Raw genomic sequence first — 27,455 nt, 5'->3', positions numbered from 1 at the left:
TTGCTCTCACCCCCCCCCCCCCCATGAGCAAGTTGATACTACCATTTTAGTCTTCACCATATAATTGAGCAGCAAGAATCGTCTATAATTTTGGTGATTCAGTTTTGCTTTACCATTCCAGACATAGGTGACACCAAATACTCTGATGGTAACCAAAATATGATACGTTACTCTCCCTTCCTACGTATCATATTTCAAACGATATTGCTTTCGATTTGAGTATATATAAATATTTTGGGGCAGAATCTCATATTTGTCATATCCTTGTGGCTAGTGAACCTTATTTGACTTCCCCCCAGCACATGCTCTCAAAAGAATTGCAATCTTTCACCCAATACCTCCACATTACCTTTCTTTTCCTGGTGATGATACAGCACGTCTGAAATAGCAACTCCTATGTTGGTATTGTATGGTCTATTGTAAACAGGTGGTCAGTTCTGCTGAAGCTACATACCTGTGTCTCTTGTTAGCTCACTAATGATTGACAGATGATGTCGCAAGATGAATTAGATCTGGAAATTTTCTTAGGGTGGAGCTTAGCAGGTCTGAGAAAATTATTTTTTTAAAATTTAAAAATCTATGAAATATATTATTGCGATGTTTGAATAACAAATTATGAGTTGTATGCAGCCCTGCACATTAACAGAATCAATATTTATATGTATTCCCCCCACCCCCCTTTTATATCATATTCAAAATCTTATTAAATTTTTCTTCAAAATTCATTTCTTGAAGGATATTGTACTTTTGAGGAGCCTACTTGTGATTGGTATAACATACAGACTGATGACTTTGACTGGCTGGTATACAGCGGGAGTACACCGAGTGGAGGGACTGGACCTACAAGTGATCACACACTGGGGACTAACAATGGTAAATAAAGAAACACCCCTATTCACCATAATGGAATCTCCCGAGCAACACATTTGGGTTATTCCATTAAAACTGATTTATCAAGATGTATTCAATTGTTAAAGGTAATACAAAGTTTTGGTATGGGGTCATGAATTTGGTTCAAATGAACGTATTGTAAGCATATGCGATCCTACAATATTCAGTGGTCTTTGTCGTGGTCTAAAATCGACCGATTGGCTATTCCCGTTTGGAAACTATATATCACAACTATAAACGCTGAGATTGTCATGGTTGCAGCTACTATTGTTTTGCTGTAGGCGCTATTTGAAATTTATTGAAATTTACTGGGAGCAACAGCAAATTTGATATTCAATTTTTCTTGAAAGCAAACATGTTAAATTGTCTAGTGCTTAAAATACATCCACAGGGGAATCCAAATATATCAAAATTGTAAAGAATCACTATCCAGCTATTTTTCAAAATTTCCCAAAACTTTGTATTACCTTTAATAAAAATTCCTTCATTTTTCTTCTAAATTTGTTTAACGAATTGATTAATCGTATTTCAGTCGGGAGATTATTTTACACAACTAGAGCATGATGTCAAAACGGACCATAAATGATAGTTAAATGATCACACATTTGGTTGAACAAAAGTTAAATCACAAAACCCCCACAATATAATGGAACGTAGGTAACTGATAACTCTTCATAGTTACAATTGAAGATATGGTTTCACATTACGTCCATAGAGGGAGTAGAGGACTACACCTAACTGATGCTGATAGGGGGGGGGGGGCATTGACTACACCCTGTAAAAAATAAAATACTATAATATAAAGTGTATATATGTACCATCATGGCATACTATAAATTGTTGCTTTCATGATTTATTCTACCTGAATGTTTGTTACAGTTGCTCAATTACAAATACAATAAATTGTATCTTGCTAGGTCATTACATCTACATAGAATCCTCAAGCTCTCATAGCTCGTATCAGGCCATCCTTTGGTCGGTTGACTTTCCAGCTCGGATAGAAGGTTGCTTCTCATTCTGGTACCACATGTATGGAACAGGTAAGTTATCTACCCCCCTCATAGCTCGTATCAGGCCATTCTTTGGTCGGTTGACTTCCCAGCTCGGATAGAAGGTTGCTTCTCATTCTGGTTCCACATGTATGGAACAGGTAAGTTATCTACCCCCCTCATAGCTCGTATCAGGCCATTCTTTGGTCGGTTGACTTCCCAGCTCGGATAGAAGGTTGCTTCTCATTCTGATACCACATGTATGGAACAGGTAAGTTATCTACCCCCCTCATAGCTCGTATCAGGCCATTCTTTGGTCGGTTGACTTCCCAGCTCGGATAGAAGGTTGCTTCTCTTTCTGGTTCCACATGTATGGAGCAGGTAAGTTATCTACCCCCCTCATAGCTTGTATCAGGCCATTCTTTGGTCGGTTGACTTCCCAGCTCGGATAGAAGGTTGCTTCTCTTTCTGGTTCCACATGTATGGAGCAGGTAAGTTATTTACCCCCCTCATAGCTCGTATCAGGCCATTCTTTGGTCGGTTGACTTACCAGCTCGGATAGAAGGTTGCCTCTCATTCTGGTACCACATGTATGGAACAGGTAAAGTTTGAGTGGGTCGGTAGGAATTGTGTGCACAAGGTAACTTTGGGTATGGTTTAAACACACAAGGCGTAGTCGAGTGTGTTTTTTAGACTCGCCCAATGTTACTGTGTGCAAACAATTTCACCGACCCACAAAATATATCTGGGTGTCATCTGTTTTATAAAAACAAAAAAACAATTTTACAGGACACTTGAATTTTTTGTTGTTGAATTTCCAAAAAATCAAGAAATTAAAAAAATATTAAAAATTAAAGAAGTATTTAAAAGAAGAAGAAAAAAAATGATATTAAATTTTTGTTGTTGAAAGAATTAAAAAAGATTTTTTGTGTGATTTGCTATTAATTAAATATTTTCAGTTATGTATTATTGATATCATGTGTTTTCTGCCAAATAAAAAAAAAATTAAAAAAAAGATATTCGTCCATAACTCAATTAGTCATTCCCTGGTGTATTCTTTGCAGAACTTGGATTTCTCAATGTGTATACCCAAGAGATGGCTACCGGCTTACGGGAGAATATCTGGACTAAGAACAATAACCAAGGCAACGCCTGGATACTTGCCGAGATTGATACATCTATCGGTGTTTATCATCAGATATTTTTCCAAGCTATTGACCATGTTAATAGTGGCAGCTATACAGGGGATATAGCCTTGGATGATATACAATACACGGAGCATAGCTGCAAATATGTTCGTAAGTGTCTGTACTTTTACCTTTTATGTGCCTCAAGTGTCCCTATGCACAGTCTATTGTTTGCTGTAAGTGCAGATTAGCATGGAGCAATATGTACAAATTGACAGAAGGATTGGTTTGTGCAACACGATGACTTGCAAAATTGCCCATTTTTCGTCTTGATGGGGTACATGACAACCCATTTAACTCCTGTATTGTTGCTCTGGAAAACAGATAAACAATCTTGAAGCTTTTGGTATTAACGTAATAACTACAATGTGGCACATTGGCATTATTAGTAGAACATATAAATAGTTAAGGAAAGTATTATAAAGTTTGGCATGGTTTAGACAATTGTTCTGCTGTGAAGCTTGCTTTCTTGTTCTTGCCATTCCGATGTGCCCTTTCTTAATAACTGCTTCTCATAAATACACTTTGCATGAATGCATACTGCTAAAGTTGAGTTTTGGCAAAGGAACTGCATTTTGAGAGAAACTGCCTATATACAAATCCTGCAGTGCATGGAAATGGAAAATAATCTCATAGACCCAATATATATGTCCCCTCACTTTTACCCTTCTGTGTTACTATTGTACCCCCTGCAGCACCCCCTACCACCGCTCCTACCAGACCACCTGTTACTATTACACCCCTCCCTTTTACCCTTCTGTGTTACCATTGTACCCCCTGCAGCACCCCCTACCACCGCTCCTACCAGACCACCTGTTACTATTACACCCCTCCAATGGGATTGTACCTTTGAGGACAGTACACTCTGCACATGGACTCAAGGTACCAACAACGATATGGATTGGATCATTCAGACAGGTAGCACTCCAACAGTCGGGACTGGACCCCCTGCGGATCACACCACTCAGACACAAGAAGGTAAGAGCTTGTTCAAGATAAATTGTTGAAGATTCTAACCGTTATGTCTGGGAGGAAATTTCGTTTGACTTTCTGGGTAGGGTTGTCTGTTGGTCTACCGAAAACAACAGCCAGGTTGAGGATTCAAATACAGATTTTGAATGCAAGTATTTCCAATAAAGCTCCACGTAGACATAGATGTGAGACAGAGATCAAGAGAAGGATAGCTCTCGCTAAATCTGCATTTTCAAAGTTAGGCAAAATTCTGACAAATCGAACAATGAGTATGAGGACCAGAATAAGAGTATTGAATTGTAACATCTACCCAATACTTATGTATGCTCGTGAAACATGGACTTAGCCTCTGATACTAAAAAGCTTTGTGGAAGTTGCGAAATGTGGTTTTTAAGAAGAATGATGAAAATGCCCTGGACTAACGAAGTAAATGAGGAAGTTCTTACACGAGCTGGAGTGCAAAGGAAATTGATACGTGAGATGTTGATTAGGCAGTTGAAGTTCATGGGTCATATTACATGTAAAGAAGGCCTAGTGAATCTTGCTTTGACAGGGAAAATTGTGGGAAGAAGGAGTAGGGGAAGAAGGAGGATACTTTGGATGGACAGTCTGCAGAATGTGTTGGAAGAGAGAGGAGTGAACGAACTGGGAGTGGTACTAATACAGAAGGCTAGGAGCCGAGGGTTGTGGAACAACATGATCACCAAAGTCAAACGATATGGCACTTAGAGAGAGAGAGAGAGACTTAGTTATGGTTAAGAGTAGAGGGGTGCACTTTGTTTTCTTCTCAGGCGTAGGACATGTAGGAATGGTGCAATCCTCCCTCTAGAGAGTAGGTATCGGCAACCTTCAGTTAGATTTTCAAACATTTTCATTATTTCACCGGCTTTTTACCATATCATCCTTGGTAGTCTTTTCATTTCCATTTCAATTATAGTTCCTATACCCTGTGGAGTGCATGCCATTATTTTGATGATATCATTTTAACCATTATCTTAAGGTCACTACATTGTGATCGATGCTAGCTCTACCAATGCTGATGAGGTAGCTCGTATCTATAGTGAGCCCATCCCCACTGGATCTCAGATGTGCATCACTTACTGGTATCATATGTACGGAGCACATGTAGGAACACTCAACGTTGGCTATGGGAACACAGACGGGAATGAAGGTATGTCTCACGTTGGCTGAACACACTATGAACATGGCAGACAAAGAAAGAGGGCAAAATATACATTTCCTCATTCTACCCTCAACAATTGCTGTGGTAGACAAAGGAACATCCCTTCCCTGCTATTATGTAAAAATGTGTAGAACAGGTGAATATGCATGTGACACCTGTTCTACACATGTTTACATAATAGCAGGGAAGGGATGTTCCTTTGTCTACCACAGCAATTGTTGAGATTAGAATGAGGAACTGTATATTTTGTCCTCTTTCTTTGTCGGCCATGTTCATAGTGACACAAGGCACTTTTCCATTGCTATAATAAAGTTTGGGTCAGTGATCATTTATGATGATATGAAATAACTTGAAATCAGTTACTGATTTGTATGATTGTTTAAATGGGTGTTAGTAAAACGACATCTTTGTTTAAAAAACTCTAAGAAGGTATGTCAAAAAACATTTTAGAGTTTAAAGTCAACCACTTGAATGGTCTCAAATTCCCCATGAGAGCCCACTTCTATGTGTCTTTAAGAATTAAAAAAACCAAACTATTTGACCCATTGTTTCTATTTCTTTGTCTCTCCCTCTCTCTACATCACTCCCTTATTTCAGAGGGCCCAGTGATTTGGACCAAGTCAGGTGCACAGAGTTACAACTGGGAGGTGGGGCGTGTAGCCATCATCACCACGGCAACCAACCCGAAGGTGTATCTGGAAGGCACAGCTGGAGATGGTTACCAAGGAGATATAGCCATTGATGACGTCATCCTGGTGTATGGAGACTGTCCTGCTCTGTGTGAGTTTGTCAATTTCGTACCGGTTCAATCTGGATAGGTGTTACTTTAATCTTGAAAAGGTGTAACTTCTTTCTCTTGCAATTAAAAGGCAACCAGGGATAAATCTGATTAGTTGGGATATGGGCTTGGGAGTTTTCAGGTTGACCTCATTAATCTACATTTGCCACACTCAACCCAGATGATGTTTAATGGGTACCTGGTGGGAATTAATTCCTTGAAATGCTAGAGCGCCGTAATGGCAGCCGTGCTAAAGCCAGGGTAATAATTGGGAGCGCCAGGAGTGTCACGTCTGACAGACATGAGCGCTATACAAGAACCCATTATCATTATTATTATTATTTAGTTTAGGAGTTTTCGGTGATAAAAAACAAAAGGACCTTCAATGATTTACATGATTACATGTGCGCACATATTACACCCCTATTGAAGGACATCAAAATGGTAGATGCTGAACTAGTTTGACTTATTTTTAGTGGTCTTATTGAACACACTTCATTACAATCAAAAGTACCAAGTATGCATCATCAATATCATCATTGCCATTTAACCCACACTGTGATGTTGGATGTTTTATTACCTGATAGCATTTCTCCCAGCCTTCCTCTCTTCATCATCTGTCTGAATGAGGCCAGTTGCTCTTATGTTTTCTTCAAGTGTCTCCTTCCAAGTTTTGTGAGGTCCGCCACAGGGTTTTTCGCCAGGAGACATGGGTTCATAAAATATAACATAAAACTTACAAGATTAAACACTTACATGTATGTGACAACACATCGGTGATGATGATGATGATTCACAGCATTTGTATTGTGCCATATAACTGTTTAAACAAACATTCAAAGGCGCCAGCTCCTCCAGTAAAGTTAGCATTTAAATGTCTGAAGGAAGATGTGAGTTTTGAGTGAAGCTTTGATGTGGTCCAAGTGGTCAATTTTGCAAATAGATGATGGGAGGGAATTCCACAGGCGAGGAGCAATAGAGGGAAATGCCTGCACTTGTCAATTCATTTAAATTCAAAAATGGTTTTTATTAGAGCAGAAACATGATTCATATACAAATACAATTTTACATGAAGGACAGCCTTGGCTGGAATATTCATGTTTACATGTTCGGTACAATAGATAACACTTTTAAATATATACATGTAAACAAACTAGCAATATCAAAAATAAGACTTCGATTCTGTAACTAAAATCCATAAACACATTGCACAAGTTTCCAGAAATACAGCTGTAATTGTTTACAAATGTCCTATAAAAGTCAATACAAGCATGGTAAAAAGATTAAAATGGGTACATTTTAAACAGCCTGTTGAGGGGAGGAGACAAGCACTTAGTATACCTGCAATAACGATAAAAGTACAAAATAAAACAATTTTTTTATTTCTTCAACTTTTATTGAGTATGTCAACTAGAAATGACAGTTGGCTATTTTTAAATCTTTTTGTTTTGAATTGAAATTGTTGATAAATGGGAATACGGCGAAGAGTGATATTAGTGTTTTTTTTCTTAGGTAACCAGGTCTGACAAATAGAGTGATTTGAAAGAGATTTTGCGAATTTTCTACAAAGTGCTAGTCTCCTCTCCTTAAGAGTTGGTAAATTGCATACTTGACATGCATTAGAATAGGTAATGTAACTAGGCCCTAAAATAATCTTACATACTCTACGTTGTATTTTTTCAAGATTATTACTTTGTTTGTGGCTAGTAGCTGAAACTAGTAAATCCCCTCACATTAACAATGCCTGCTGTCTGTTCATAATTAACCTGTCCCCTCTCCTTGGAAGCATTCGATGCTTTGTGATAATCATTCATCTATTTTCTCTTTCTGTATAGTGTTCTGTGACTTCCAGTCTGATGATGCATGTGGGTTTGTTAATAGTGATAATGATCAAATGGACTGGAGCAGGGATCGAGGCCTTTCTTCTGTCTCTACCGGACCGCAGATGGACCATACCTATGGAACAACGGATGGTAAGTACAGTCAAACCTGTCTATAGCGTCCGCCCAAGGGATACCACAAAAAGTGGTCTTTATAGACATGTTCTTTTAGTACATGTTTCAAAGAGAAACCATTTTCTAGGGAAACAAAAAATGTGGTATTTGTATGTAGGTGGTCACTAAAGCAGGTTTGACTCTATATACATTCTTATTTATGGGCAAGAACAATGTGTTTGGTACACTAACCTTGAAAGATTGAAACCTGCTTTTCCACCTTTTTAGAAAGACCGCCTGTCTTTCAAGACCATATTCCTCACTAAAACGTATACAAAATGAACCTTCTCCTAAAAAATGACATTCTTGTCTCCAATGAGCGGTCTTTATATACAGGTCTTACTGTATATCTGATTCTTGTATTACGGAGTAAGCCATCCTAGAGCTTCCATCTGATCAAACATGAATGAAAATTTTACTTTTGATATCAATTTACTCCAATACTTGGTAAGGAATGGGACACCAAATGACCAAATATGTTGGACTTCCCTGTATGTGTTATTAGTATCGCACTATTACAATGTTACAAATGTATATTGGTGCACGTCTTTTAGATACTCTCTGCATAGTCTTTAACAAGTATTGAATTGTCAAAAAAGAATATAGTTTTCTCACCACAGTGTGCTTTTTAATATTTTCTGTATTGTCTTTTCATGTCAAATGTATTTACCACCTCAAAAGTGGCACAAAGTCACCTTCATTGAATGTTGCTTATGTTGTACTTGTTATTAACAGGTTATTATATGCGTATCAAAACGGGACAACTACCCCAGCTTACTGATTATGCACCTTCATTGAATGTTGCTTATTCCACATGTTGTACTTGTTATTAACAGGTTATTATATGCGTATCAAGACGGGACAGCGCCCTCAGGTGTCTGATTATGGACGGCTGCTGTCTCCTGTGTACCCTACACCCCTCAGTGGCTTCAGGTGTGTCGAATTCTGGTACATGATGAGTGGTAGGTACTTACAGGAAATTGAGTGTGTGGGACTAAAAAACAAATAACTTGTGACAATACACCCTTTCATGATTACAAAAGTGCGCATGCGCTGACATTGGCATCATTTTGAATTACAAGTAAACAAAGTTGTTTAACTCATAATTTAAGATGGAGCCCATGGCAGAGCGCACAGCGCAGGCAGTGATGCAACAGTACACACGCATCTGATGTGATGGTTATTTTACCTGACTGCTAAGAAAGCATAACATGCTTGTAAGTAAGCAACCAGACAGCTGACAAAGGGCACTAGCGCATCGTCTTGGTTTTGAACGGATTACGAGACCACTGCTCTACCGACTGAGCAATCGCACCTCCTTAAATCTGAAAACATTAATGATGCAATGTTTACTCAAAAAGTAAAATGGCGGCCTTAACCATGAAAGGGTGTATTGTAAGTAAGTAAAATGTATACTTCATGACATGAGCGGATAATTTACAGGAAACTAGTAACAAGTCCTAAGGTCCTTTGCCAATATTTGATTTAAATGTATCACTACATTGACTTACATTCTCCACACTAGTCCCCAAGGCAGTGAGAAGAAATTTCTTGACAAGCTTGAGAGCCTGATAAGCATAGTCGCTGGCTCATGTGAGAATTGTCATTTGTAGCCTAAAACAGTGCAATCATGAGGGGGTGATATCACAATCATTATTATCTTTTAATGCTCTTTTACAGAGGTATTTGCTGAATTTGTGCTCCATGCCACGTATCTGGACGAAAATGATTACATTTATCCTATTGGAATACAAGAGACTTACTCGGTAAGATAGTCAGAAGAAATTAAATTTAATCTTTTGGTTCATATTAACCAAGGCTATGAAGTGATATATCAGTCAAACATAAAAATGGCTGGTTTTGGGAAATTGCTTAATTGTTTTGTAAACTCACACTTGCAATGTATGTCAACCTACCTGTCTTAAGAATTATTAAAAAATATTTTCTGTTGTTTATTACTGATACCCAAGAAAGGGATGGTTAAATATCATGAGAATTTTTTTTCTCCATCCTGATCATCTATCAATTTTTACTAAATAATATTAGTTTTCTGGTTCCTTCACCCCAAATGTTAATTAATTTTTTTCACCAAATTCGAAAGCATTATCTCTGTATGCTTTATTTTACTGTTTGATGATGTGAGAACGTATGCTATGTAAAAGATTCAAAGATTGTGGTGATTTCTTTATGTCAGGTAAGTGAATTTTAAACTCAAAAACACAAGACTGAAATCTTTGCCTCTGTCTGTTGGTTTGTTTTAACATGTCTGCTTAATAGTAAGTATGTGTATGCTTATAAGTAAGCAACCAGGGGACTGATGGCTTTAAGTTCTCACTGAGGGACTTGGTAATGAGGATTAATGCCTTACCAAATAGCACTAGTGCTTCGACTTGAGTTTGAACCCAGGACCTCAAGATTATGAGACCACTGCTCTGCCACTGAGCCATCACCTCCTGTTCATGTGTCTTTGTTTATATTCTAGGATCCAACTTCTGGTTTCTGGCGTAGGGCATCCCTGGAGGTTCCCTCCAGCAACCGGAACATGTTCGTGTTTGACCTGACCGTCAAAGACCCCATCTCTGGAGCCTTTGTTGCCATTGATGATGTCTATATGAGGAATGGCCAATGTAGCAGTCAACTTGGTAAGCCATACATTTCATAGAGTAATAACGGTTAATGTCGTTAAAACAAATGTTACGTTTTTTGTTTCTCTTCACATTTGTAACGCTATGATACTCAATATGATATAACCTGTACATCGCAGCCGGAAGCTAAAATGTCCTTGGTGCCTCAAACTGAGATTTATTATGCAGGGTACCTGCCAATAATTATGGAATAAATAAATCATAAATTTTCTTCAGGTTCCTGTGACTTCGAAGTAGACACTTGCGACTGGACAAACACGCAGAATGCGGATGAGATCGACTGGCTAAGGCATAGCGGTTCTACAGGCACCCAAGGCACTGGTCCAACGTTTGACCACACCACTGGCACCCCATCAGGCTGGTATATGTACATTGACTCTGCCCTAGGCTCCTTCGGGACCAGGGCCAGACTGGAGTCTTCTAGCATCTATCCTCCAGAGGACTTTGCTTGCTTCAGTCTTTGGTACCATATGACGTGCAGTGATGACAGCAAAAATACACTTACAGTGAGTGACCGAGAACCCAATCATTTAACCCTTTGCTTACGGTAACCTGGCTGTCCCTGTATTAAGCCTTTGGGACCTATAAAATTCAGTAGTTAACATGTTAAATTGCAGATAGAAACTTGTATAGTGGTAAAACATTGAATGACACCGGTAGATTTTTTTCTGTGATCCCAAGGCAGTATAAGGCAAGAAAAACTTTGTGAACAATCACTTGTCTGAGAAAGTCCAGAGGAGTCGATGAAAGCTTGCCAGCGTTGCTGTTTAACTGTTATCATGTCACAGGGCTAATCCCCATTTTGCCAAGCCCCAAATCCCCCCGTGCCAGGTTGTTTTGGAGATAATCTGATTAGCGAGAGAAAAATACACAGCACAGTCCAATGAGCATAAACAATAACTGCTATTATGAATGCTGCATTGCACGCACATGGCACTCAAGCGATGGCTCCCTCGCAAGTACAAAGCACTATAACGATAGCGTGCATGCAGCCTTATGGCAGGCTAAGAGTTATCAATTTGGGGGCTCTTTTAGACTTTTGGGCATTTTGGGGGCTAATTTGCCCCGAGCCCCCGTGTATTTTTTGCCTGCAGAGGAGTCAATGATAGCTTGCCAACATTGCTATGTAACCAACAGGATACATCAGCAAGGGGGAGCATGTACAGTATGTCTGTCAAGATGCTCTTGTGCAGTAGTGCCTACTAATTGTTAGGAGACACAGATTATGATTACCCCAACTCACTAATCAAAGTTTTCTGTAATGTGGGTCTCTCAATGTTTCTGTCACTAAAATTCAGGTTGCTTGGGAAACACTTGATGTGACCACAGTGATCTGGTCTTTCACCGAAGTGGAAGAGAACGAATGGAGCTACATGCAACACAGCTTCATTGTCACGGACGAATATAGGGTGAGTAGCATGAACGCGATTTTAGAAGATCGTCACTGAGAGAATCCTCTTTTACATTTTTTAAATTCTAAACTACATGATCATGGTCCTGGAATTTTATCCCTCGTGTGGTGTATTGATGTGCAGTAAATCCTGGGGAAAAAAAGCGATATAGACACATTTATGTGTTTTTAAACAAAAGTGCCCTGTTGGAGCTCTAACCTACAACTTTTGCATCTTCAATCAACTGTGACACCACTACAATACAAATGATTGGTCTGTTTAATAGTGTTTTTGGCGTAGTGTGCTAAAATAGTGTTTGTTTCTTCTCTGAATTTTTTTTTTGGTCAATTTTGTTGTTCTTACTTTTTTGTAATTTTGTTTTGGTCGAAAAAGAAAAATGGGAAAACAATTTCGATCCTCCCCAATAAATGATCAGAACCAAAATTCTTCGGAACTGAAGGGAGTAGTATTTTCCCTCGTGACCATATTTTCCCACAACGCTGCGCGCATGGGAAAATATAACCACTTGGGAAAATAAAATTCCCTTCAGCAGTCCAAAGAATGTTATATTACACCCCCTGCCAGTTAATATCTGTATATTATACAATGTATGTAGATGATGATAGAGGGGATATTGGCTGACACAGCTTCCTGTGATATTGCTATTGATGACCTGTACCTCTTTGACGGAGCTTGCAGCGCTGACACCACCCCTGCGCCACCGTTCAGCTGTCTGGATGGCAGTGGTATAGTAGATGCTAGTAAGGTGTGTGACATGCGCTCTGACTGTGATGATGGCTCCGATGAAATGAATTGTGGTGAGTCTGCTGACCTTGTTTGTTCTTTCCTTCCGTGTATAGCAAAGCTGAGTTTCACATGTACCTGTCAAGGGATTAACATTATGTATTTTCATCCAGTTACCCACACTTCTACTTAAATTCATTGGCTTGAGGCAATATTTAACAAACCTTTGGTCAGAGCACTGTGGGGTCACTAGCATCATGTCTGGGGGGGGGGCAGGAAAGGGGGTACCCTTCTAGGAGGTGGATGAAATACAAATTTACAAGACACAATGGACTAGGTTGTATGTGTGTAAGAGCAATTATTTCATATTCCTCTTCTGTTCTCCTTGGTTTTTTTCTTCCACCCCCCCCCCCCCACCGCCCCCCCCCCCTTGGCCAAACAATTGGGAGCACTTGCCCCCCCCCCCTTCCATAGCTTCCGCTTTAGTATTTTGCCTTTTCTTTCTAATTCATTAAAACACCTGTATATAACTACCACCTGTTTATAAAGACCACATTCTTTTTCCCTTGAAAGTGGTTTCTCATTGAAACATATACTAACAGAACCTGTGCATAGAGACTTACTGCCTTTAAAGACCACTTTTCTTGTCTTCCTTGAGCGGTCTTTATATACAGGTTACACTGTAATACCCAGTTACACTTTGCAAACAACATGAGATATTTCAATTAATCGTTCTTGGTCTTGAAATGTGAAACCAAAAGTTCAGGTAGGTTCATATCTACTATAGATAAGTTTTCTTTCAAGGGGAAATCCCCCGATTTCCAAACATTTCATTTTTGTAGCTTTTATCTATGTTTTATTAAATATGTAGGCCTCCAGCATATATAATGTATAAGGCATTCGTACAGTCTGATTAAAGCCAGTTTTCAATCATAGGGTATTAAAATGAACCTACTGCATACAGGAACCAGGTGGCCCTTTTATCAAGTCCTAGGGAAACAGAGAATTCAGTAGCCAATGAGTTGATCAAAAGAGCTTCAGTAAATTAATTAACTTCAATTTCCTGCAGTACCCCATCTTTTTTCAGTAAGTCATATAATGTGCCATCAGCGTGGTGCATGCCAATTATACCGAGGTTAGAAGAGGTTAGATTTCATTATGAAACATAATCTACTTAGTGTTACAAGATTTCTCTTCAAACAGCTTGAGTAATGTACATGTATGGATATTATACTGGTCTTTCTTATTATACCCAGTTACACTTTGCAAACAACATGAGATATTTCAATTTATCATTTTTGGTCTTGAAATGTGAAACCAAAAGTTGAGGTATCTATATATCTACTATAGATATATCTTCCTTCAATAGGGAAATCCCCTGATTTCCAATCATTTTATTTGTGTAGCTTTTAGCTATGCATCTAAACTGTGAGTGATTCTTGCAAGTGTAATGTATTATGCATTTGTTAAAGATGATTCTCTGAACATGTAGAGTAATGTACATGTAATGTACATGTATGAACATATCTGCTGACCCAAAGGACAGTGATGATGTTAGATCTGCCCTTGTCTCACTCTCTTTGTGTGTCAGTGACCTTCAGCAATGGATGCAGCGCAATATGCTTAAGTTGAACTGCGAAAAGACTGAATTTCTTGTTGCTGTGAGTCCTCACTTCAGTCATCTGGTGTCTGACATTACCCTCACAATTGGTGATGCAGACATCGAGCCCTCAACAACTGTCAGGAGCCTTGGTGTGGTGTTAGATTCTTCACTGAGAATGAATCACCATGTGTCATCACTTTCTAGTACGCTCCACTTCCATCTATCTAATATTGCTCGGATCAGACCCTACCTAGACAAGTCCGCGTGTGAGCATGCTGTACGTGCTCTCGTCACATCTAGGACTGATTTTTCCAATTCTCTTCTATGTAATATTTCTATGTCAAATATCAATCGCCTGCAACGAGCTCAGAACCGAGCAGCAAAGTTGGTGTTCCGTGCTAAGAAGCATGACCATGCCTCTCCTTTCCTTCGTCAGCTCCATTGGCTTCCAATAGAAAAGCGAATCACATACAAAATTCTCACAATGACCTACAAGTGCATCCATAAAATGGCTCCCTCCTATCTCCAAAACCTTCTCTCATTACATCAACCAGGAAGGCATGGTCTGAGATCTGGCAACGACCCAACCTTGCTCTCGGTTCCCAGGAGTCGTACACGCTTTGGGGATCGATCTTTTTCTGTTTCCGCACCACGTCTCTGGAACAATCTCCCTCAGGCTGTACGATCTTCTCCTTCTCTCGCTATCTTTCAACGTTCCTTGAAAACCTTTCTCTTTAATAGTTGACTTTATATATTTTTGTGTACGTAATTTTATTGTTTGCTATCAATGTCAATTAAGTAATGTAATGTTGTAAAGCGCTGTGATACACATGTATGTCTGTAAGAGCGCTATATAAATGCCAATATTATTATTATTATTATGCTGCTCAGATTATTATAAAAAAGAAAAAGCTGGCTTAGTGAGTAATTTGGCAATGTCCATGATAATACCATACAGGAATCTGCTCCTTTGAAGATGATGAATGTGGTTATATCAGCGATCCAGCGGGTATGTTTCCATGGGTACGGCAAGGAGGCGGTGTCTCAACCACCCCACCTCCCAACCTCCTTCTTCCACCATCAGACTACCAAGGCGCAGATGGGACATACATGATTGTAAACAACACAGCGACGCCCACGGTGGGCGGGGACTATGCCAGGCTTGTAGGTCCATGGATACAGGAGGCGGGGTCTAGTTGCATCATGCAGTTCTGGTACTATCTTTCAACAGCAGGTAAATAGTAAAGTAATCAGATAATTATAATAATGATAAAGGATGAGGATTCTAATAATGACAGTGATAGTAATGATAATAAGGATAATGATATTAATAATGATAGCGATAATGATAATGATAAAGATCATAATATGTTTAATGGAGGTGCCGTGTAGAGGAGAATGTGTATGTGTATTTATTGGGTTTTTACAGTCGTGTATCGATCATATATGATTATTACGTCGGGGGAACGACCTTTAAAAAGTCACAATCCGAAAGACGTGACTCAGTTTCAAACCTGCTCGTTAAGAACCACCTTTGGACATTAACAACCCACTGCACTATTCGTATAAGAGTAGGGGAAAACCCCATTGTAGTGGTCCACCTGCACACCCCAGTATACCAGTATACCCAGATGGACCTTGTGGAAGATTAGCCATGTGCCAAGCAAGCTATCCAATAAAGTCTACTACTACTACTAATTGAATTAAAATACTACAAATCATTATAATAATTAATAATGGTAGCAATAATAACAATAATGGTAGCAATAATAACAATAATGATGGTTAAGGTAATAATGAAGATGAAAATAATGTGTAGTAATAATAATAGTAATTATAGCTGAAACAACCAATTACTTTGTAAGCAACGTATAGTAAGGAATATGGTTTTAGTTTGGGTTTAATGTAAGGGTTAGTTATATGATTTGGTTCAGGGTTGCAATCACACCTGCAGGAATCTAGTTACTACAAGATATTGATGTTGGATTAATTGTCCCTTATCTCATATAACCATACATTTATGTTGATTTACTTAATTTCTTTGTAATGTTTTTTTGGGGTAATGATAATAACAATAACAAAAATAATAGTGACAATAATAATATGATATTGATGATGATAATGGTATATACTTAAACAGAATTAAGGGGTAGGTATAGAATTGAAATTGGATTTAGTTTAGCTTGAGGGCTTGTGATAGTTCACATATTTTTAAAGATAACTTTTCTTTCCAATGATTAGTATTTTTTTTCTTAATTTCCAGTAAAAAGGTAAGAAAGGCATGTCAGGTAGCCAGCTAAGAAGATTAATCGTAGTCCAAAGTTATGGTAATGTAGTGCGATTCTATTATAAATTGATGCCTATTATTTGTGCTGAACAGCACAGGTGTCAAGTGAAGGTTAACTAACTTTGTAATGTTTGTGTTATAGATGATATCTTCGTCTCATACAAGACGACACCCATTGAAGAAACCATCATGTATCGAACAGCTAACACAAATGGATATTGGCAACAAGGAATATTCTCTGTGGGTAGAATCAGGAACCCTTTCCAGGTAGGCGTTATTTCAATTTCTGCTGTTCTAAAAGTAAATTCAAACATGAGCGCAAGGATTTTAAGAAATCCAACTCAAAGACAAATATACTATCCAATTGTCTACCTGTTTAAATCATGCTCAGATTACACCATAGGTCGTTGTTCCGGACAGTCAAAAGGTATTGAATTTGACTTGGATTAAAACTAAAAGACGAACAACAATAACGGTTGATTTCTGTTGAAGCCTTTGCATTCATGTTTTTATTATTTTGACGGTTTTTATTAAGAAAATTCACAGACAATTAACTGAATTGACATGGATCACAGTCATGAACATGTTAAAAAGAAATGTGCTCAAACTGACCAAAATGAGATACTAACTTTAACAATTCTTTAACAAAAATATCGTCGGTGGGGTGACAAAACCTTGTATCTCATTTTTTTAGATTTTGATTTTTTTGCATAATTTTGTACCTAATGGCCTACGACACCACCTGATAAATCCATGGAACGCCTCCTTCTCAGTTTTTTAACAAATTCCACACAAACACCCTTAAACTAAACCTCATAACTTTAACCCCCTTTGAAGCTGCACTGACAAAACATTGTAACATAAGATATGTAATTCCTTTTCCTCGTAACTCACACACGGCCTATCAGTACTGAAGTTAGTGTATTCAAATCCTCGTAACTTATTCAACCAAATCCTCGTAACTCATTCAGAGTTGAAAGTAAGAACTCGTATCTCAATTTGAATACAAACTAAAAACTTGATCTTAATGTAGATAAACGCAAAAACCTTGTAACTCACTTTCAAATATGAAAACAATTATTTTACTGTATTTCAACAATGACATTAAAAATTGTATAAATATTCCAGTTTTAAAAAGAAAGGATGGTGTCACAGCTCTAAATTTGTTGAGACAGGAATTTTTTTTCGCTCTCCTGAAAATTCATGATTTTTGAGATACAAGGTTTTGTCACCCCACCGATGATATGCTTTTTTTTAATACAACTATGATTCATTGAACAAAGTATATCATCTAATCACCTGTATCTCACCCAACCTCTTTTTGTTTCTTCAACTAGTAGACCATTTTTGTTATGCAATCAAATTTAACGCACAAATTTTTGATAAGTGCCTCGGTACAAATTATTTCATTCATCTGTTACAAATGATCGTATTTCAATAGTCAGAATGCAAATTGCATATATTACTTGTTAGGTACAACAAACCATGTTTTTACTACCTCACAGCAATTAATGTATGGTATTTGCATCCTGACTATTGAAATACAATTATTCATAACAGGTGAGTGAAATAATTTGTAACAACGCACTTACAGACTTGTGCATTAAATTTGATTACATTATGACAATGTTCTATTCCTCCCTCTATTCCATCCATTCCGCGTTTAGATCAACTTCCTAGGGCATCCTGGAGTAAGTTCATCGGGAAGCATCATAGCGGTCAGCGATGTCCTTCTATCAAACTGTGGGTTCCGTGAGACGGAAGGCTCGTGTGGGGTCGGAGAGTTCACCTGTTCCAACAGGGCTTGCGTTGATATGGACCAAGTCTGCAACTATGCGGATGATTGTGGCGATTACTCTGATGAAATAACATGTGGTGAGTGCAATATGTGACCGTATACATTGACTCCATGCTCCATAGAGCAGTATTCATTGCCAGCGCCCCCCCCCCCATGAAAAAGTAAAATGTATGCAAATTTAGGTTATTCTAACTGCTTTCATGATCTTTAGAGATAAATGTTCATGTGAGGTATGTCTATTTTAAAAGGATTTTCAATTTCCATCTGAAACTGATGGCAGCTAATGAACATATCATATAAATCAAAATTTGTTCATTGAGTTAACTTAAGATTGTATGTGTTTGAATAAAGAACATTTCTTTTATGTCATGATCATTGACTCATTGCAAATTCTATTTCACCTCATTTGTATTTCTCCTTTCAAAGACCCTGACAGATACACCGGTAGATGCGACTTTGAATCCAACCTGTGCTCCTACACGCACCTGCCTGGTGATTACCTATGGATCCGTACATCAGGAGCCCTCACCCCTGATACCCAGTTCGCCCCCACCCGTGATCATACATCCAACTCTGCAGGAGGCCATTACCTGCTTGCCGATGGCCTAATAACATCACCAGGGGATATTGCTCGGATGGCATCACCGACATTCCGCGCCACAGGTCTTACATCCAACTGCGAGGTGGGTATAAACTGCCCATCCGAACCCCAGTCCGTCTATCTTTATTTCACAGATCGAGTGTGCATCATCTGTTTAAGGTGCTTTGCCAGTGTACATGTATAATGTGTAAATTATCTGCCCAATATCACAATATTTTCCTGTATATTTTCATTAACTATTAACCACAATTCAATGGACCGGTTTACTAACATATTCAAATTTATGGTTGTTTTTTTCCGTGGGACATAGTGACGAGTTATTCCATTAACTGTTTATAAATGTATGGACTACAGTACTTGTTATCCAGTCTGCATACATTATGTGTTGCTATGTTGGGCAAGCCTCATACCAGCCGTCTCGTTTTAAAAGTATGCATAAAATATTTGAATACGTTATTAAACCAATCTATTAATGTTTAGCAATTTTGATGTGCCATAGCAATATTGCTATTTTCAGGCATAAATGGTCACTCTTAGCCTGAAATGCACAGGATTTCTCTGGCAAGTATTCCATATACAGTAGATGAAAAATGCTCTGTGCAACTGTGCATATTTATTTTATTCACTTCAATTTTAATATTTGTGTTATCTTCTGCAGATTCGACTGTACTTCTTCGGACATGGTACCGATACTGGAGTAATAAATATTTACACTCGAACATCCGTAGGCGGCCCCCTCGAACTTGAAACGAAGCTCTCTAATTTTGCCACTGATAGTTTTTCCTATTATGATGAGGATTTAACCGTTCTGGACAATTTCCAGGTAAGCAAATTTGTATCATATTGCATGTACTCGAACATCTTCAGTTTCATGTTGTTAATGTTATAATGTCGAGCAATGAAGTTAAGACAATAGGACTTCAGTTTGTTGTATAACTTGTAGGGTTGCATCCACGTCCGCTGTCTGCAAATTTGCCAGTATCTGCTAAGTAACAGCATCATATTTTTAAAAAATATTTTAACATTAGTTTGCACATGCATACACTACATATAGCTTAAACAGTATACATGTGTACCACATTATGATAAAACATGTGGAATCATGGAGATTGTATACAATTTGGGCAAAAAAGCAGTCTTCAAATATTGTAGGCATAAAAATGATTACCACAAAAGTCAAATATATCAAAATCATAGTTTAAAATTAGTCATAAAATACAGATTAATAGAGCTTCAACAAATCAAGGTGATGTATGTAACGAGACATTTGCAATCGATGGCATTAAATTCTACATCAAATCAACCTTGTTGACTTAAAGTTGCTCATGCGTGGGTATATATAGGGCAACACACGGGCGTACGCACAGGAGCGTAATACCTGTTGGTTCAGTGTTATGTAGTGATCGCCAAGTTGCCTAATTCACGAACGACTATATACCCATGCTTGAACATCTTTAATACTGATATTCCTAATCAATCCCAAAGGTCGTCATAGAAGCAGTTGCGGGTAGTGGACCGAATGGTGCAATCGCCATCGATGACATCAGCTTCATGAACTGTGACCTTTCGAATGATCCACTTCCTGTTGGCAGTACGCTCGTCCCTCCGACCACTCAGATCCCCTGTCCCATCGCCTCTGACTACCAATGCGGTGATGGACAGTGCATACCCAGGGATCAAGTCTGTGACTTCATCACACAGTGTGACAATGAAAGAGACGAGTTGTATTGTGGTAAGACATCCATATATAAGGACTCTTTGCATCACATTTTTCATTTGGAACATAATTACAGTCAAATCTGCTTCAGTGACCACCTGACTACAAAGACCACCTGTCTAGAATGACCACATTTTTTTTTATTTCCCTTGAAAATGGTTTCTCATTGAAACATGTACTAAAGAAACCTGTCTACATAGAACACTTTTTGTGTTTCCCTTGAGTGGTCGCCATAGACGAGTTTGACTTTATAATGATGAAATAAAACTCCCCAAAATTGGAATACCAGTGCACTTGTGATAGCGTTGTTATAGGCCTAAAAAATGTTGATTTGCTCGTTCGTTGGTTGGTTGATTGCTCTTTAGCTGTGTTGTTGTTTTTATGCATAATTATCGTGTAATATTTGCAAGGAAGTAGCTACTAGTGAATTTGTTTGCCATCCATTTCGAAGCCCATTCTTACCATAAACCCTCACCTTAAACACTGTGCCCACTTCACTTCACTTCAACTAATTTTCATTTCTACCTTAGGTGCATGTGAGTTTGACGATTCAGAGACATGTGGCTCGGAGAACTTTGGTTGGCAAATGAGAGAGGCTGGCTCTGATTCTGATTATCTTCCCACCGATCACTTCAACAATGCGTCAGGTAAGACCGCACAACTTCATAATAAAGGTTTAACCTTTCAGGACAGGAATGATCTTTTAGGGCTAAATGTCCCTGAAAACAATATACATGGGCGAGAATGTTATTGAAAAGTTTTTTAGAATGGCCAGTTTTGATTAAAAAACAATAATTATTAATCTCTCAATGTGTTGCCAATTCGAGGACTTTAAAACTCATTTTCCTTTTTTAAATTCCCAGCATCAAATACAATATAGTCATTCAAACAAAAATAGTGTATGCAGAACATTTCACCCTTCCTACTAAATTCTACTAAGTTATTGAACCAAACCACAAAATGTGGAATAAATGTTGCAAACTGGTTGAAAAGCTCGTATCCATCCCGGCAGAAGCTCAAGGCACCTATAAAGTACTGTTATTACCATGGCTTTAGCCCAGCAGCATAAGTCGATAAAAGCATTATCGGATTAAATTTCTACCACTTGCCCTATCATGTATCGTTGGCTTTTTGCATTTAGTCGCTGCTTATCCTGAAGCCTGTAGTCTATATGGGCGTTAAAAAGGTTCGGTTGTTGGAAATTGGTAACTATGCAAAGCCATCGTGTTGCACAATACAAACCTTACGCCAGTTGGTGCCTACTGCTTTGTGCCGATAAGCACATGTAGCAAGCAAGCATCCATGCAGAAAGGCGACAAAAGTAAGCAAAGTGTTTAAGTCACTATGCTCACAGTTATTATTTGTTCCTTCCTTTCACTGCAGCACCTGGCTTCTATCTAGAGAGCATTTATGGCTACAACACCCTGACAACCCCTCTGGTTGGACCCACTGGACCAGCCTGTCAAGTCGAGTTCTACTACTACATGAGTATGTCATCAACTCAGTTAGAACTGCGTGTGCGAATAGAGGATGGTCAGCAGCTCTTTGTGGTCAGGGGGAGCCAGAACCCTGGAACATGGGAATATGGAGTGGCCTATATCGGGGTCTTTGATGAGCAGATAAAGGTACTGAAAGAAAGAGGGTTTTTATTCCCTCTATCTCTCTCTCTCTCTCATGAAATGTATCTGAAAGAAACTGAAAGAAAGAGGGTTTTTATCCCCTCTATCTCTCTCTCTCTCATGAAATGTATCTGAAAGAAACTGAAAGAAAGAGGGTTTTTATCCCCTCTATCTCTCTCTCTCTCTCATGAAATGTATATCACCGCTGCCACCAAATAAGTTTCACAAAGCTTTTTTTCAATGACAAATGACAAAATTCAGTGACAAATCTGCTGATAACCAATCAGGTGCAAGGATTTCAGTAGCTTATAACAAAAACTCATTTTTCACTGATGACAAGTTTTGTGAAACACCCCCCAGATTGCTTGTTTGATGTTTAAACTAATTTTGAATTAATGTCACCATTTTGAATTACCTGACAAGATTCATAAACGTTTGTGTCTAATTACCACAGACCTTTATCCAAATTCCCGAAAAACATGTAAGATGTTTTGTACTGACCACTAGTTCATGAAATAACATCGTGCACTGTTTTTGTGTAGGGCATGTAAAAACAAAAGACTAGATTTGTCCATAAGTTCAAAGGTACGTAATTTGCTCACTAATCACAACTTACTGTATTAACATCTAACCAAGCATTCCATTCTTGTAAAGTGCACGATCACATTATGGTATCACGTCCCTATGCACTCCCATTGAGTTTTTGAAACTATTACCCCGGTTTTAGCTTTAAGTAATTTGAAATTTGTTTTCTATCTCTGTCAAATTCAATTTTATACCACCCTATCACCTCCAGTTTTATAATTTGGCAAGTATTGATACATGTCAGCATGCCCCAACCCTTAAGTTTCTTAATCAAAAAAATGATGTGCTGTGTCTAGGGGAATGGTTAGACGTTAAATTGTGGCCCTGTGTAGAGAAGAGTCAACACCTTAACACATTAAGAACCCACTGCACTATTCTTATAAAAGTAGGGGGAAGCCCTGATGTAGTAGTCCATCGGTTTTGCACACCCCATTCAGTTATACCGGGAGGAGAGACTGAAGTGTTCCAGTGGTTTATTTCACTTTTCCTCTCCCAGGCACAAGTGATGAAAAATACCTAACGACAATAATAATAATAATACTCAATCGAATGATTATAATTGTTACTCAATGACCATCTCTTCCATTATATCTCAACAGCTGAGCTTTGATCACATTTACCTGTTCCCAATTGATGGTCCTTCTGCTTTTACAATGGCGCTGGATGGCATCAGTTATCTTCAGTGCCTTGGCAATTCCTCCGTATCTCCAGGTATATCTTCTTCAATATTTGATGTTCATTATTATGAATCATATGCACTGATGTGGAGATACCTGGAAGTAGTAGGGTTAATGATTGGGTTTCGGCCTCTGCTAAGTTTCTGAAATCTGGGTGTTTCTTCATGAAATCGACACAAGTATGATTTTAGGACATTGCATTAAACTTGTGTTGAATTGCCTGAACATTATGATGTGCATTGTGCAATGGTGAATGCTTATATAATGCACATGTTCATAATGTTGTGATGCTCCAGGCACTACAACATATTATCTTGGTTATAACAGGCGCCCAAAAATGTGACCTGGGATATCAGGTACCCATTTTCACCTGATTTAATGAGTTGTCAAAGGACGTTAGTTATAAGCTGGGATTGGAACCCTCAATCCTTGGACTGAGAGTCAAGTGATTGATCCACTATACCACTGTACCTCCATAATTGACATGACCAGGGGGTGTTTCACAAAGATCCCAAGTTGAACTTAACTCTAAGTTGGACTGAAATATTATGGAGAGCCATTTGTAGCCTTGAAATAAAATATATTAAAAAGCAAAAATTCAAGTATATTAGACTTTTTATAAATTCCATATCGAGAACATGAACTCTCCTTGATAATAGGAAATATAAATGATTTGAATCAACATTCTGTGCCTTTTAAAATAAATTTTACAAAATATTTTCATAGATGCTAACGGCTTTCCATAATTTTTTAAGTCCAACTTAGAGATAAGTTCAACTAAGGATCTTTGTGAAACACTCCCTGGGCTGTGATCAGAGGTTGAATGCTATGTGTGAAATTGTATCATAATCATTCTCCTCATATGTTATGATATTTGTAGATATAAGCTGTACATTTGAAGATGGTCTCTGCGGATACATCCAGGGCTTGACTCCAGATGAAGACGATTTTGATTGGTCGAGAGCAAGAGGAGAAACAGATTCCGAGTCTACCGGTCCTCGGTTTGATCACACCACTGGTTCAGGTATGTAACCCTAACTGGCCCAAGCGGTTTACCCCGTTTCCAAATTTTATCAAAATATGAACAACACCTACCGTTCAAATGCCTGCACTTCTTTAATCATATCTTGCATTACAAAAATGCTTTGCACAGTAGTTGTAGGACATTCTTAACGCTTTAAAATGATACCACACATTCCCACTTAATGAGATGAGAATTATCGTGAAATAAAAATTAGTTTCCTGTCAGTCCTTTATGTTCCTGTTCTGCGTGTGTTGAAAAACGAATATGTTACATTACATTCTTCAAGATATTGTGATTATCACAAACATCATGAATCGTGAAGTGTATTTGGGAAAATAAAATTTGACAACATGAAGACATTCAAAGTGGAAATAAATGAGGACAGCACACAGTGGTAAGTTAATTAGTGTAAAATATGGATACCATGGATGTCTTTAAGAAAGATGATTTGATTTCACTAGACTCTTCCCTTTTCCTATTTTTATGACTCCAGGGTACTACATGTACATCGAGGCCGACGGACCAGCTGACGGCAAGAAAGCCATTCTCAAATCCCACCCTCAGCGAGCAACCAGCGATGATGGCGTCTGTCTCACCTGGTATTACCACATGTACGGACCAGACGTTGACAAGTTTAACGTCTACATCCAGCAGGGTAGTCAAGCCACGCCCATCTTCAAGCGCCAAGGCACGCAGGGTAACCAGTGGAAGTATGCTCAGTGGACCGTGACGTCAAGTATTTCATGGGGGGTCAGTATACACGCTTTGATTGCCATTTCATACTGAGTTACAGCCTCATTTTCAATACAGTCATTAAAATAATGTCCTTCCATGTAGTTACATCAGTGTAGGTTTTAGGTTAGGAATTTGTAAAAGTTGGATTTGTTTTAGGGTTAGTTTTACTACTGTTTGGTTCAAGTTAGGATGTTACTTAGTATAGAAATTTGACTCTCAAATTGACCATGAGCATGTCGTCTATTCTGAGCCAGAAGGGCATGAATTCTGTGTTAAAACATATGAGTTAATGCCCTTCTGGTTCCAAACAGACGATGTGTAGTACATGTAACCAACTTCTGATTGTTTTTTCTCCAAACTTAACTGAACCACGAACCTGCATTTGATGTCTCTTTCCACCCTTTTGAATTGGTTTCAATCACAGTGTATTCTTTGTCTGATTTTAAGGTTGCTTTTGAAGCCTACAAGGGACTAGGAACTGCAGGAGACATTGCTATTGATGATGTCATTGTACTTGATGGCGCATGCTCTGCACAAAGTAAGTCATCAAAGTTATGAATACATTCTCTAACAGCATAAAGCCTACTAAATATTGACTACTCCTATGAATTGCATGGCTGACAGTTTATCCATAAATAAGATTACAGTACCATTACTTGTCACCTTTGATAGGTTGCTTAGAATTATGTTTTCTTTTTCCAGGGGGGCGTTTCACAAAACTTGTCATCAGTGATAAATGACAGTTTTTGTTATAAGCTACTGAAATCCTAGCCTCTGATTGGTTATCAGAAGAGTTGTCTTTGCCTTTTGTCATTTGTCATTGAAAAAAAGCTTTGTGAAACGCCCTCCAGGAACAGTGTAAAACGTTATATGATGGCAGCAGTGGGATAGTGAAACTGTTTTCTCAGACCTTGTTTACCACTATTTATAGGATTCCTAATAATAATAATAATAATAAACAATATTTATAAGGCGTTTAATACTGGTGTCTCTAAGCGCACCATATTCTGACTTAACAATTATTTACCAAAACTTATAATAAACACACAACTTATACATCTGTTCTTTATTCAATAAATCATGCATATATAATAATAAAAAATAAGATAAGAGTGAGATCAAACATACATACAAGAGGTCAAACATAGGATCAAACATAGGATCGAACAAACAAAAAATAAGACGGTGTGCACCTCCTTTGACCGACTCACAACTGCGGAATATTATTTATGAATTAAAAAGGTGCGTTTTCAGCAAGAACTTGAATTTCCTGTCATACTTTTCGTGCTGTCCTGAAAATGTTGATAATATGGCTTGGATGTTCATTTCTGTCATTGTTTGGAATAATTCTTGATTGTGTTTCTGTAGAAGAGCACTGTTGGGAGTTTTATTTTCATCATAGCGTAGTAGAGCATATGTACTATTTAATTCTTTACTTAGAGCCACAAATATGTGTGGGTTCCTGTAAGTGGGACACTGAAATTGTCACAAAGTGGGTCCCTAATTTATGGAATTACCCATATATATAGTTCTTCTACATGTATATAAATTGATCTAATTATTATTATTACTTATCAATTGATGATTATCACAATTTTTGAAATTCAAATTCTTACAGGAACGTGTGATTTTGAGGCTGGTTTTTGTTCCTGGACTCAAGACTCTTCCGATGACTTTGATTGGTCGATCGGTAACAACGGAGACCCCTCAGAGGGAACGGGACCTCCTACAGACCACACAATGGGAACAGATCTAGGTGTGTTCAATCATTATGTTCAAATATTTATCCATCTTAATGGTTGTGAAATGTGTAATATGCAGTGACTTATCACTAGGGCCCTATTTTACAAAACTTGCCGTCAGTGACAAATGACTGTTTTTGTTATAAGCTAGTGAAATCTTTGCTTCTGATTGGTTATCAGCAGATTAAATACTGTCAATGAAAAAAGGCTTTGTGAAACGGGTCCCTGTTCTACTTCTTTGTACCATGGAAATTGTAGGTCGATGTGTTTGTTTAGTATATCATAATCAAATG

The 27,455-nt window shown here is 38.2% G+C and overlaps 1 protein-coding gene across 1 annotated transcript in view; it reads left to right on the top strand.

Moving 5' to 3' along the window:
• The window catches only part of LOC105442246 (MAM and LDL-receptor class A domain-containing protein 2-like), a 91,869-nt gene that overhangs the window by 42,543 nt on the left and 21,871 nt on the right, over positions 1–27,455 (top strand). Inside the window, exons 38-63 of the mRNA XM_030994050.1 lie at positions 736–873; positions 1,809–1,931; positions 2,945–3,178; positions 3,851–4,045; positions 5,040–5,210; positions 5,820–6,002; positions 7,836–7,973; positions 8,831–8,956; positions 9,675–9,760; positions 10,477–10,636; positions 10,856–11,145; positions 11,938–12,048; positions 12,647–12,848; positions 15,336–15,611; positions 16,807–16,931; positions 18,332–18,539; positions 18,889–19,145; positions 19,722–19,886; positions 20,549–20,795; positions 21,311–21,427; positions 22,164–22,405; positions 23,584–23,695; positions 24,542–24,685; positions 25,179–25,435; positions 25,868–25,958; positions 27,039–27,176. Of these exons, the coding sequence (XP_030849910.1) occupies positions 736–873; positions 1,809–1,931; positions 2,945–3,178; positions 3,851–4,045; positions 5,040–5,210; positions 5,820–6,002; positions 7,836–7,973; positions 8,831–8,956; positions 9,675–9,760; positions 10,477–10,636; positions 10,856–11,145; positions 11,938–12,048; positions 12,647–12,848; positions 15,336–15,611; positions 16,807–16,931; positions 18,332–18,539; positions 18,889–19,145; positions 19,722–19,886; positions 20,549–20,795; positions 21,311–21,427; positions 22,164–22,405; positions 23,584–23,695; positions 24,542–24,685; positions 25,179–25,435; positions 25,868–25,958; positions 27,039–27,176 (4,536 nt within the window). The remainder of the gene's footprint in view (positions 1–735; positions 874–1,808; positions 1,932–2,944; positions 3,179–3,850; positions 4,046–5,039; positions 5,211–5,819; positions 6,003–7,835; positions 7,974–8,830; positions 8,957–9,674; positions 9,761–10,476; positions 10,637–10,855; positions 11,146–11,937; positions 12,049–12,646; positions 12,849–15,335; positions 15,612–16,806; positions 16,932–18,331; positions 18,540–18,888; positions 19,146–19,721; positions 19,887–20,548; positions 20,796–21,310; positions 21,428–22,163; positions 22,406–23,583; positions 23,696–24,541; positions 24,686–25,178; positions 25,436–25,867; positions 25,959–27,038; positions 27,177–27,455) is intronic.

This window comes from Strongylocentrotus purpuratus, unplaced genomic scaffold (genome assembly GCF_000002235.5).
Source record: "Strongylocentrotus purpuratus isolate Spur 01 unplaced genomic scaffold, Spur_5.0 spur5_scaffold_20, whole genome shotgun sequence".
NCBI lineage: Eukaryota > Metazoa > Echinodermata > Echinoidea > Camarodonta > Strongylocentrotidae > Strongylocentrotus > Strongylocentrotus purpuratus.
The sequence above is the reverse complement of the archived record's forward strand: the minus strand, read 5'-3'. Positions and strand labels throughout refer to the sequence as shown.